This window comes from Hippocampus comes, unplaced genomic scaffold (genome assembly GCF_001891065.2).
Source record: "Hippocampus comes isolate QL1 unplaced genomic scaffold, H_comes_QL1_v1.1 scaffold135, whole genome shotgun sequence".
Classification (NCBI taxonomy): domain Eukaryota; kingdom Metazoa; phylum Chordata; class Actinopteri; order Syngnathiformes; family Syngnathidae; genus Hippocampus; species Hippocampus comes.
In genome coordinates, this window is record NW_017805583.1 from 2,951,089 (window position 1) to 2,963,802 (window position 12,714).

The 12,714-nt window shown below is 42.7% G+C and overlaps 1 protein-coding gene across 3 annotated transcripts in view; it reads right to left on the reverse strand.

The window, feature by feature from the left end:
• The window catches only part of cep192 (centrosomal protein 192), a 41,150-nt gene extending 28,672 nt beyond the window's left edge, over window positions 1-12,478 (reverse strand). For all 3 annotated transcript variants that reach the window (XM_019880026.1, XM_019880025.1, XM_019880024.1), the window contains exons 1-12: window positions 12,297-12,478; window positions 11,278-11,518; window positions 10,412-10,519; window positions 9,421-9,578; window positions 9,138-9,199; window positions 8,742-8,883; window positions 7,265-7,383; window positions 6,977-7,063; window positions 6,752-6,904; window positions 3,045-3,195; window positions 1,935-2,155; window positions 953-1,075 (exon numbers count right to left, since the gene is read on the reverse strand). In XM_019880026.1, the coding sequence (XP_019735585.1) occupies window positions 953-1,075; window positions 1,935-2,155; window positions 3,045-3,195; window positions 6,752-6,904; window positions 6,977-7,063; window positions 7,265-7,383; window positions 8,742-8,883; window positions 9,138-9,199; window positions 9,421-9,578; window positions 10,412-10,519; window positions 11,278-11,450 (1,497 nt within the window). In that variant the 5' untranslated portion in view covers window positions 11,451-11,518; window positions 12,297-12,478. The remainder of the gene's footprint in view (window positions 1-952; window positions 1,076-1,934; window positions 2,156-3,044; window positions 3,196-6,751; window positions 6,905-6,976; window positions 7,064-7,264; window positions 7,384-8,741; window positions 8,884-9,137; window positions 9,200-9,420; window positions 9,579-10,411; window positions 10,520-11,277; window positions 11,519-12,296) is intronic.
• Window positions 12,479-12,714: the final 236 nt, after the last annotated feature.

The window sequence follows — 12,714 nt, forward strand, 5'->3', positions numbered from 1 at the left end:
GGTCTACAAATCTCTAAATGGTGTAGGACAAAAGTACATGTTTTAGGACCCAATGAAGCACCCAGAACCCTGAGGTCATTTGGGACAGGTCTTTTCCGTGTTCCCAGACCCAAAACCAAAGTGAAGCAGCATTTAGTTACTATGCTCCTCACCTGTGGAACAAACTCACCAAATACCTGAGGTCTGCTCATACTGTCAGTTCATTTAAATCAGGGCTGAAAACACTGTTTACTCCAGCATTTTCATGAATCTATCCTTTATTATCTTGTTTTAAATTAGCATTTTCTTGCTATCTTTTAATTTATTTAGACTGATGCTTGGTTTTAATCTCATCCATTTAGATTATTTCATGATTTTTGCAATTTCAACATTTTGTTTCCCTTTTTGTAATGCTTTTAATGTTTTATGTAAAGCAATTTGAAGAGTCTTATAGATGAAATGTGCAACAAATAAGCTTTCCTTATGTTAAATAAATATCTTGGAAGCATTACAAGTTTTACTTATGCTAAATGTACCCAAGTAAGTAACACTATTATCCATCCATCCATCCATTTTCTGATCCGCTTTATCCTCACAAAGTTCGCGGGGCATGCTGGAGCCTATCCTAGCTGTCTTGGGGCAGTAGGCGGGGGACATCCTGAACCGGTTGCCAGCCAATCGCAGGGCACACTGAGACGAACAACCATCCGTGCTCACACTCACACCTAGGGACAATTTAGAGTGTTCAATCAGCCTGCCATGCATGTTTTTGGAATGTGGGAGGAAACCGGAGTACCCGAAGAAAACCCATGCAGGCACGGTGAGAACATGCAAACTCCACACAGGAAGGCCAGAGCTGGAATCGAACCTCTGCACTGTGAAGTCGACGCGCTAACCACTGGACCACCGGGCCGCCACACTAGTATTATTTCAGTTCAAATAATCTAGCATTCACACATATTCTGTTACTCACCAGTGCCTCCTGTCTGTCCATAACCATGGTCCAGTTCACAGGAGCGAGTCCCTGATTTCCCTCCAATGAAGATTTAGAGGTGCAGGCTTCACCGTTTCCAACAGGACCCACACGGTCACCCATCTGTGTGCATAGAAATAAAAAAATAAAATAAAAGCAAGATTATTATAAATCTTGGCTTGGCTAGGTATACTATTACAGTGCAACCTCGAGTTATGAATTTAATTGGTTGCATGAGCCAATTTGTAACCTGAAATGTTCCTAAATTGAGGTAATATTTTGCAACTGAAATGAATGGAAATGCAATGAATCCATTCTACCCTGAAAACTAAATTACGATTTCATAGAAGATCATTAATTTGTTCTGCCTGCCTCTATAAGTCACTGATATACAAGTAGATAGATGAATGATACCTTATATATGTTATAAATATAAATTTTTTGGCTAATTAAGTGAAATTTGTTGATTTCTTGGAGCAGATAAGAGCTCTTTTACGAATGTATCCCAGCACTTGAGAGTCACTGATCTGTTCATCTCCGGATTTGTGCTATTTGTGGTCGGCCCAGTCTCTATTCCCTGCAAATAGTGGGGTCCACTGTATACAAATATATATTGCAGCAATATTTATTTTGTCTTCATTGGTGTACTTGGTATTGGAGCAATCCAAAAGTAATCAAGTTACATTACTGGAATGTTGGTGCTCGGATTACATTAGTGACTACATTTTTTTAACGGGTAACTAGTAACCATATCAGAATATATTTTAAAAGTAACCATCCCAACCCTGGCTATTACTGATTAGTATGTATGCTCAGCAAGGCAAGGAAGAATTTATACAGATATTGCTCGGAAAGACAACAATCTTTGAAAGTTTGAAGTGGGTCAAATGAAATGATGCAGATTTTACAGATAAACACAGCGAACCATGCTTAATCAGTCTTGCTGCTTCAAAGTGGCAATAATTAGAGACTATACACGTACCTCTGCATGTGTGTTAAAGTTGACACTTCCATGTTCTGTGGGATTATAAGAAGCACCATCTCCATATTCACCAACAGAACTGCTACCCAGAATCCCCAGCCCACGCATCATATCATAGGTGGACGGAACATTTGTTGAGGTGGGAAAAGGGATCGTTGAAACTCCCCCATCATCGCCACTCTCTTCACTCCCACTGCTCCCATCCCCACCGCCTCCATCCCCTGATTTAGACAAAAACAACAACGACAACAACAATCATGCAAGTTGTCTGTCCATGCAAAGTGAATGAGCTTCATGTTCAGTATCATATAATATATGACAAAAACAAATTATTATACTAAGCAGTGGCCAAGTGGTTAGGATCAGAGGCAACTGACCATTGACAGCAGGCTCAAGACTGTGGTGTCATGCAGAGGACACATTTCCTGAATATGAATGTGTTCATGAAAATAAAGACCAACCAATGCTTTCGTACATTCGGTTTGTTATGAAGAGTGGTTCCAAATACCGTACCTGCTGAGAAGTGCAGAAGTCTCACTGAAAGTTACAAAAATCATTGGATTGTAGCGATTACCTCAAATGGTTGCGCAACAAAATATTACCGGTAAGGTAAAAGCACCAACGTTTTTATTCAGGCCTGTTTCATTATTATTGTGATTTTTTTTTTTTTTTATAATTCTGTTGAACCACATTTCAAAAGCAGTGGCTGATTTTAATTATCAATTTTAATTTATTCGGACTTTTGTCAGATTCAAGTTATTTCTGGGTACCAACAATTTTGCGCACATTTAATTCAACTGTGGGTGTGTATCGTATAATGACCCAATAACACGTTCCTACTGACCCACTTCACACTTTTGAAGAACGTGGAATTCACCCCTTAATGTGTTCTTAAGAACACTCATATGAATATAGAACACACTGAAGCGTCTTGATTGAGCAAAGTAATGTTAGCAGATAAATTGCTCATATTCTACAAATACTGTACAACAATTTCTGGAACAACAAAATCAAACATATTGGTGTCAAGATGTCAAACTTCATGTAAATCAAAAGTGACAACATAATCTCGAGATCCGCTAAATAGTGCATAATTATACAACAACTAACCTGTGACAGGAGGGTTAATAACTTGTCCCTCTGCAGATCGTCTGTGTTCAATCCCAGACACCGATGGACCGCCAGGGCCGCTTGACGACTCATCATCCGAACTTCCCCCTTCTAAACCTGGCCTAAAACTGGGATGAGTGCTTTCCCCAACCTGTAAAAAGACACAGGCAAACAGATATCTTAAATCATCTTAAAATTGCATAGCGGCCGCCCCCAGCCAGACTGATTGACATCGTTCAACACAGCGTAAAGCATCGTATTTTGACTGCAGTTGCAGCATTGCACCACTGTGGAGGCGCTATATGAACAGCAGTGCACAGGAAAGACCGAAAGCAATGGGTCCTCTTTCACAGAGCTCCAGTATCACTCCGTGTCCTGTGCACACATACAACTGCGGCTCCAAAACACACTGAAACTTGGGATGCAAAATAATTATCGTAATAACATCTTGTCAGTAAGTCTAATTTTTAAAAAAAGGACGGGCATGGGGATGATGGCATTCTGAAAGCCAACGAAGATGGCTGCGCTGTCAAGAAAAGAAAAATGCAAACCTTTTGCCAGAGAGGAGCCATGGGCCTCATACGACACAATCTGATTTCAACATTTATGTTGTGGGCGCCTTTTTGCATCGCTGACTTTTGGGGGCTACTAACCCACTCGCCGCGTACGGTTTAGACTTCGGAGACGCCACTATATTCTAAAACAGGAGGTGTCATGTTTCTGCATACCCTGACAGAAGGAAAATTACACGTGCCTCACTTCTGATTTATGGCTGGATGATGTTAGCCCTGTTAGCTGGCTTCAAGTCATACACTGCAGTGCTCACATGTGAGTTTACTCCATCGACTTTTATTTATTTATTTGTGTGCACGCTGCACTTTTTCACCTTGCAGTACTTGTGGGTGGTCTTTATGGATAATTACCCAAGAGTTTGTGGACTCTGAGAAGAGGCCTTTATTATCCAAGTTTTAATAAACTAATGCTTTAACATAATAGTCATATTCTTACTGGAGCTCTTAACTTAGCGCATGTTTCCTGTAAAAGAAAGTGAGTCCGCTGAATTTACAGAATACATGCACATTATGGCGCATGGTCAGGATGGTACCACCTCTGCCTCAATTTGAGCCAGGAAAAGCCCTGGCATACTACAGAGTAGCCTGGCGTCTGTGAGGCAGGGATGTGTCCAAGGACCGGCAACCCGAGGCCAAGGCCAAGGCCAAGGACTTGGAAAATTTTCCGAGGCAAAGCCAAGGCCAAGGACTTGGACAATTTTCCGAGGCAAAGCCAAGGCCAAGGACTTGGACAATTTTCCGAGGCAAAGCCAAGGCCAAGGACTTGGACAATTTTCCGAGGCAAAGCCAAGGCCAAGGACTTGGACAATTTTCCGAGGCAAAGCCAAGGCCAAGGACTTGGACAATTTTCCGAGGCAAAGCCAAGGCCAAGGACTTGGACAATTTTCCGAGGCAAAGCCAAGGCCAAGGACTTGGACAATTTTCCGAGGCAAAGCCAAGGCCAAGGACTTGGACAATTTTCCGAGGCAAAGCCAAGGCCAAGGACTTGGACAATTTTCCGAGGCAAAGCCAAGGCCAAGGACTTGGACAATTTTCCGAGGCAAAGCCAAGGCCAAGGACTTGGACAATTTTCCGAGGCAAAGCCAAGGCCAAGGACTTGGACAATTTTCCGAGGCAAAGCCAAGGCCAAGGACTTGGACAATTTTCCGAGGCAAAGCCAAGGCCAAGGACTTGGACAATTTTCCGAGGCAAAGCCAAGGCCAAGGACTTGGACAATTTTCCGAGGCAAAGCCAAGGCCAAGGACTTGGACAATTTTCCGAGGCAAAGCCAAGGCCAAGGACTTGGACAATTTTCCGAGGCAAAGCCAAGGCCAAGGACTTGGACAATTTTCCGAGGCAAAGCCAAGGCCAAGGACTTGGACAATTTTCCGAGGCAAAGCCAAGGCCAAGGACTTGGACAATTTTCCGAGGCAAAGCCAAGGCCAAGGACTTGGACAATTTTCCGAGGCAAAGCCAAGGCCAAGGACTTGGACAATTTTCCGAGGCAAAGCCAAGGCCAAGGACTTGGACAATTTTCCGAGGCAAAGCCAAGGCCAAGGACTTGGACAATTTTCCGAGGCAAAGCCAAGGCCAAGGACTTGGACAATTTTCCGAGGCAAAGCCAAGGCCAAGGACTTGGACAATTTTCCGAGGCAAAGCCAAGGCCAAGGACTTGGACAATTTTCCGAGGCAAAGCCAAGGCCAAGGACTTGGACAATTTTCCGAGGCAAAGCCAAGGCCAAGGACTTGGACAATTTTCCGAGGCAAAGCCAAGGCCAAGGACTTGGACAATTTTCCGAGGCAAAGCCAAGGCCAAGGACTTGGACAATTTTCCGAGGCAAAGCCAAGGCCAAGGACTTGGACAATTTTCCGAGGCAAAGCCAAGGCCAAGGACTTGGACAATTTTCCGAGGCAAAGCCAAGGCCAAGGACTTGGACAATTTTCCGAGGCAAAGCCAAGGCCAAGGACTTGGACAATTTTCCGAGGCAAAGCCAAGGCCAAGGACTTGGACAATTTTCCGAGGCAAAGCCAAGGCCAAGGACTTGGACAATTTTCCGAGGCAAAGCCAAGGCCAAGGACTTGGACAATTTTCCGAGGCAAAGCCAAGGCCAAGGACTTGGACAATTTTCCGAGGCAAAGCCAAGGCCAAGGACTTGGACAATTTTCCGAGGCAAAGCCAAGGCCAAGGACTTGGACAATTTTCCGAGGCAAAGCCAAGGCCAAGGACTTGGACAATTTTCCGAGGCAAAGCCAAGGCCAAGGACTTGGACAATTTTCCGAGGCAAAGCCAAGGCCAAGGACTTGGACAATTTTCCGAGGCAAAGCCAAGGCCAAGGACTTGGACAATTTTCCGAGGCAAAGCCAAGGCCAAGGACTTGGACAATTTTCCGAGGCAAAGCCAAGGCCAAGGACTTGGACAATTTTCCGAGGCAAAGCCAAGGCCAAGGACTTGGACAATTTTCCGAGGCAAAGCCAAGGCCAAGGACTTGGACAATTTTCCGAGGCAAAGCCAAGGCCAAGGACTTGGACAATTTTCCGAGGCAAAGCCAAGGCCAAGGACTTGGACAATTTTCCGAGGCAAAGCCAAGGCCAAGGACTTGGACAATTTTCCGAGGCAAAGCCAAGGCCAAGGACTTGGACAATTTTCCGAGGCAAAGCCAAGGCCAAGGACTTGGACAATTTTCCGAGGCAAAGCCAAGGCCAAGGACTTGGACAATTTTCCGAGGCAAAGCCAAGGCCAAGGACTTGGACAATTTTCCGAGGCAAAGCCAAGGCCAAGGACTTGGACAATTTTCCGAGGCAAAGCCAAGGCCAAGGACTTGGACAATTTTCCGAGGCAAAGCCAAGGCCAAGGACTTGGACAATTTTCCGAGGCAAAGCCAAGGCCAAGGACTTGGACAATTTTCCGAGGCAAAGCCAAGGCCAAGGACTTGGACAATTTTCCGAGGCAAAGCCAAGGCCAAGGACTTGGACAATTTTCCGAGGCAAAGCCAAGGCCAAGGACTTGAAAAATTTTCCGAGGCCAAGGCCAAGGACCAAGGACCGACCTTCAGTCCTCGAGCCGGTCCTTGGCCTCGAGGACCGGCTCGAGGAACAAATCACTGCTGTGAGGTTGTGACCGTTTGGCTCGATAAATCCTTCTATTCCGTTTCTCACCAACTGCCTGGAGATGCTTGGTAGTAGCTTCATTCTAGTGGAACTGCTTGTCTGTCTGGCACTCTCAAGCTCATCCTCAGTGTCTTCATCACTTGCAGGATAGGAGTCCATACCTGTGGCAGCAAGACGCACAACAGGCATCTGGAAGTTGTCCTGAAAAGAAGGAGAAAAGGAGTAACATTACAAATACACATTTTCAAGAGCCAAATGTGTATTTATATTAACCTGATCACAGTCATCAGTTATCTGGCGTCTGTCCTGTTCAGGCTCTGTGGAACTCGAATAGGATTGGTCAGATGACCGAGGCAGCATCTAGTAAATAAGACAACAATTAACAAATTGTAGCATCAGCATAACTGTTGTGATCAAGTTGTTTTGTTTCTTGCATAGGTGCTACTTTATAAAATATATATTTTAAAATCTCATTTACCCGCCGAAGTGGCTTCACCCCGATTTGAGAACCACTCCACTACATTATCAAAACAGGACTGAGAACCAATGTTTTAATCTTACTGTTGTTGCAGGGAGCTCTTCGCCCTCCACCGTACCCCTTTGCATTGCAGAAGGCACCAGTTTTTTGAAGTACAGCTCCAACTCATTGTCCGGCAAATTGTTGAAATCAATGTTATCATCTGGGGATTATACAGACTCAAATCAACCAACTAGAAAATTAAAAACACAGAGGTGTCTTTTTCAAGGGTGATCTAGCCAGGAAGACAGAGCAGAAACCCCATGATGACAAACATTAGAAGGTCCAATATACCCTAAACCAGTGGTTCTTAACCTTTTTAGAGGTACCGGATCCTACCAGTTAATATGCACATTCACCGAACCCTTCATGAGTGAAAAATAAATACTTACATTTTTTGCAACTTCAAGATATTAAAAAAAAACGCATTTATTAAAAACAGAAAAAAATAAATAAAATTTCAGGAGATAAGTATACTTTTTTTTTTTTTTTTTTTAATTGTACGAGGTACTATCACGACGGTCACACGTTGACTACTAAGCGAACTAAATTTCCCACGGCACTGATTGCACAAGCAATGTCATGTGCTCATCTGGAGCCAGTGATGGCCAAGCGGGCATGTCATCACTAATTAACATGTTGAGTCGCGTGTGTCTCACCCTGCATGGCAGAGGCTCCGTCGAACCCCTGAGACCGACTCACTGAACCCCTGGGGTTCAATCGAACCCAGGTTAAGAACCACTGCCTTAAACAATAGTGTGAAAATAAACAAAAGTACAGTGGACCCACACTATTCACAGCGGATAGGGACCAGGTTGCCTGACGAGTAGCGAAATTCAGAATATAATTAACAGCCATTATCAATAGATTAGGGCACTTTTTTTTCACCACCCCCCCCACACTACCCCAAAAGAAGTGGGGGGGAGGGGGGGGGGCTTGGCTTCCCAGGTGTTAGATCTGAGATTTGTGGAATTTTGAATCATCAGGAACCTGAAACAGTTCTAAAGTGGAAGCTTATCAAGAATAGCCTCAAAATAAGTAGACCATTCCAGGATGCATTTGACTTTAAACCGAGGAATCACCTCTCTCTAAAAGAGGGGAGCCCAACCTTGACCGAAGATAGACTTTTGAAGCAACAGACCTCCCGCGATCGATCTGATCACGAACGTGCAAGCATACATGTACATGCATATGCACGCACGCATACACGCCACGATGAGCAACAGCCTTAAACGGCCCCGAAAATGAACGAAACTGAAACCTACAGATACACAGACACAACACGCACACACACACACACACACACACACACACACACACACACACACACACACACACAAAAAGCAATTAAACATGGATGTGGACCCTTGTTATACGCATGGTAAAATGCTCATCTGTCCTGGTACTACTCTCAATAGTGAAAAACATAGTTCTCTTTCGAAACCTTAGGCCTTGACTGTTGAAGCTTCCCAAAGTTAATTCAATATCCAGTAAAAACATACACATATGCATTAGTCATACCTGTAATGTCACTGTCGATGCTGTCCACAGAGATGAGCTTTTCATTTTCCAAAAAACTGCAGTTGCTGCCACTGAAATGGTCACTGTCCACTGCTTCACTTAGCACGTTCTTTTTCTCAGTAGTGGCTTGCAGGGAGAGCACCTGTTGTACATGATATTGGAAAAATTACTTTGGAATTATTAAGCCTTGCTGTAACAGTCCACAAGCATTCACAGAACTTGCAGTTAAGCCGAGTTATGTCCATGAAGATGTGTAAAGACTGCTTTAAATGAAATATTTAGTTATGAGCTACCCATACATTTTTGGATTTCAATTTTGATAGGAAATTAATCGTTCCTATACAGTAAGAAAGCAATAAGCTTCTCTCCGTATTTTAGAGAAATTCAAAAAAATACCTTTGTGTCTGTACGATCCTTGTGTCCAAACTGAGCAAATGTTAGGAGGCCTGTTGAGAGATCTGACAAAGACGGGACTCACAACACAGCAAGTTTTGTCTTATGCAAAAGACGGATCTACTAGAACACAAGGATAAACTTAATACAGCTTTGCCATTTCCAAAAAATAATAATAATGTATATTTTAAATTATCCTGCAAACAAAAGTAGCTTTTATAATGAATAATAAGGCGCAAATAATATTCAGGAATTGGGGGAACTGGATACACAGGGATGTTCTTACCTGTCGGAAGTTCAGTGTGCCTGCCCTGGACTGAGCCGATCTGAGTGGGAAGACGGCCCAGGAAGGAGTCTTGGTTTCTGGATGCGCTTTCATCCATGTTAATCTTAACCAGCATTTTTGATAGATGATGTTCTGCGATAAAGTCATCTGCATTGTCCCTAAATAAATAGCAATATTCAAATAATTCTATATATTTAATAAAACAAAATAAATAAACTGACTCCAGAAACTAAAGCATTAAATCTTTGATATAGTCAATGAAGCAGCAGAGCAAATATGAGAGTGCTGACTCGTAATAGTGATGCCAGTAAGTAAACATTTCACAGGAGGATGACCAGTTCAGAAAATGGATAGATGCATGATCTGACTCAAGTGCTCATTCCTGAGTAGCCGTTACAAAAAATACAACAAAACTGTCTGCTGGTGGATGACAGAAAAAGTGTTTTACATTACAAGAAAAAGGGCCCAAACACTCTACTACATAAACTTAATCAATGAATATGAAAACTGTATTATTTTCAAGACTACAGACCACAATCTTGATTAATGGCAAACGATGGCAAAGTACACCCCATGACCATACATGTCTACCATTTATGAAATCAACAGATTTGCTACTTGTGCTTCTCATACACATTTTCATCCCTCAATAAGAAATGCATTTTACAGTCTGCTGTATATATTTATTGCACATCACACAGCCGCAGTATACAAACATCTGGAAAGCGAAGAAGGAAGGTGTTAGAGTGACAGTACACAAAAATGGCGTTGCATCCTTCAGCTGCATTTGGGGGAGGTGGTGCCTTGCTCAAATGCCCCTCAACAGGAGTCAGGAAGAAGAGGCATCGCTTCAAAAACTAGTTGCAATTTCTTTTGCACGTAGTGGGACTAGAACCATGACGCTTCAGTGCAAAAGTCTAATTCCTTACAGAAGTGCTTATGCCAGGTCCCAAAATGCATGAACTCAGTATTCAGACAATATTTTACTCACATGTCATCTTTGAAACTGAGGGCAAACTTGGGCTGCTTGTCTACAGATGACTTCGAGTTTGCCTGCTGCAGCTCACTTTCCTCGAGGTATGAAGCAGCAGCACAGTCTCTGTAAAAGGTGAGAATACGGCAACCCCATTAAAATTTGTATTACATTCAAAAAGAGTGACTAGTTCTACTCAAATGTAGAACTACACTGAGTAGTTAAATATAGATCATCTCAACACATCTCAGCATATACCGAGAATACCCCAATGTAGCAGGAATAGAAAAAAAACAGTACAGTAATATAAATTCAAGCTCACTTCATTGCTTGTACATGCTGCTGTAAGAATTCCTTTAAACAGTAGTTTGTTTGGAATAATACACAAGCCTATGTGATGATTCTCTAGATCAGTGGTTTTTCACCTGGGTTCGATCGAACCCTAGGGGTTTGGTGAATCGGTCTCAGGGGTTCGACGGAGCCTCTGCCATGGAGATTAAGACACACCCAAATCAACATGTCAATTAGTTATGACACCGCCGCTTGGCCATCACTGGCTGCAGATGATCACATTACATTGCTTATCCAATCAGTGTTGCGGGAAATTTAGTTTGCTCAGTAGTCACCATGTGACTGTCGTGATAGTAGTCATACAATTTAAAAAAAAAAAAACAAAAAAAAAAAAACACTGCCATGTAATTTTATTTACTTTTTTGTTTTCAATAACTTTGTTTTTTTTATGTCTTGAATTTGTAAAAAAAAATAAAATAAAAAATAAAAATCACAGAAGAAAGGTTCAGTGAATGTGCCAAGGTTAAGAACCACTGCTCTAGATGATGCATAGTTACAGGTTAGATCTATCCCAAGAAGAGGTATTCTCCCACCTGTTCTCAGACTGAGGTCTAATTTTAGCCACTGTCGAAGCAGCCACAGGCAGCCCAGGGCCTGAGCCCAGTGTTAAATTTCCCAGAGTAGCACGGCCAATGGTGCTGTCCAGAGATTTGCCGAGGAAACTGGGGAAGGCTTCATCTTCTAACTTGTAAAAACTCTCTGCCATTTATTGAACAATCAGGGTCGAGCCCAGTTTTGCTTGAGGGCAACTCAAATCGAGACCATCTGGAATACCTAGAAAACATTAGGGATGTAAGGTTAATATTTAATAGGGAACAACCATCAATTAACTGTGCAAAGTAGCACGAGGAAGTAATTATAGTAAACGCGTATAAGAAGCAATGCCCTGACTTGACATAACCTTAAAAGGCCATTAATTCCTTGACATAACCTTACAAGACCATTAATTGCTATAAATTATGAGCCAATTATGTATAGCTCACGATGTGCAATGTCCCCAAACTTGGCAATCAACTAGCAACTTTGATTCTCTCCTCTTTCATCTATAACTGCTTCAAAAAACAAAGTGTATGCAGAAAAGTGGTTAAGATTGCATGACTGTCTGTGTCTTATGTGTTGTCTTGTTTTATTTGTCATTTAATGTTAACTGTTCTGTTCTGTTGATGGCGGCGCGAGTATCCGCAGCGGCTCTTCTCTCTCATGTGGTTGAGAGGAAAGAAATTTCATCTGTGTTGTAGGTTGCACATCGAGCACATTTGACAACAAAGTTGACTTGACTTTAACTTCGGCAAGGAGCTAACTTGTAACGCTAGCTCTTGGCTAACAACAAATGGGTTTGTTAAGCTCATGAACCATTTCTCACACCAGGCTAAGTGCCGTTGATTTACACAGAACATGACCTAGGTACTACTTCCAATAAGAATGTTAAACTGAGCTGTTACTTTGAATCCCCCTCAAGATGAAATCATAACGTTACAGTGATAACCATTGAAAATTAAGTCTCACGTAACTCAGTCGCGTTCAAATGCGTCTGAAAAGAGCGCCCTCTGACCTGAATTTCCTGTTTGGATACTCGAGCAGGGACGGCGTGAACAACGAACTTCAGTACACTTTCGCAAACACTTTACGGTTTCCTCAATCCCAAACGTCGCGGTTCGACGAAATAAACAAGTTGGAGGGCAGAACGTAACGCTGAACTCTACAGGAAGCCCGCCATAACGTCATTCCTTGAGGGTGGGACTTAAGTTTTTTCATCATTTCATTGGATAATCACCCGAAACGTCCGTATTCACAATTGGAGGAAAAAGATGCCATTTCCAGGAGACAGGACTTGTCTTGTCCCACTGATACAAATCATTCAACAATCTATCGGCTGCTCGATATTATCGTTGCTGATGTACAACAGTACATGACATACAGTAACTAGGATTATATCGTTATGTTCAGCAAATATTTGTACCACGCATTAT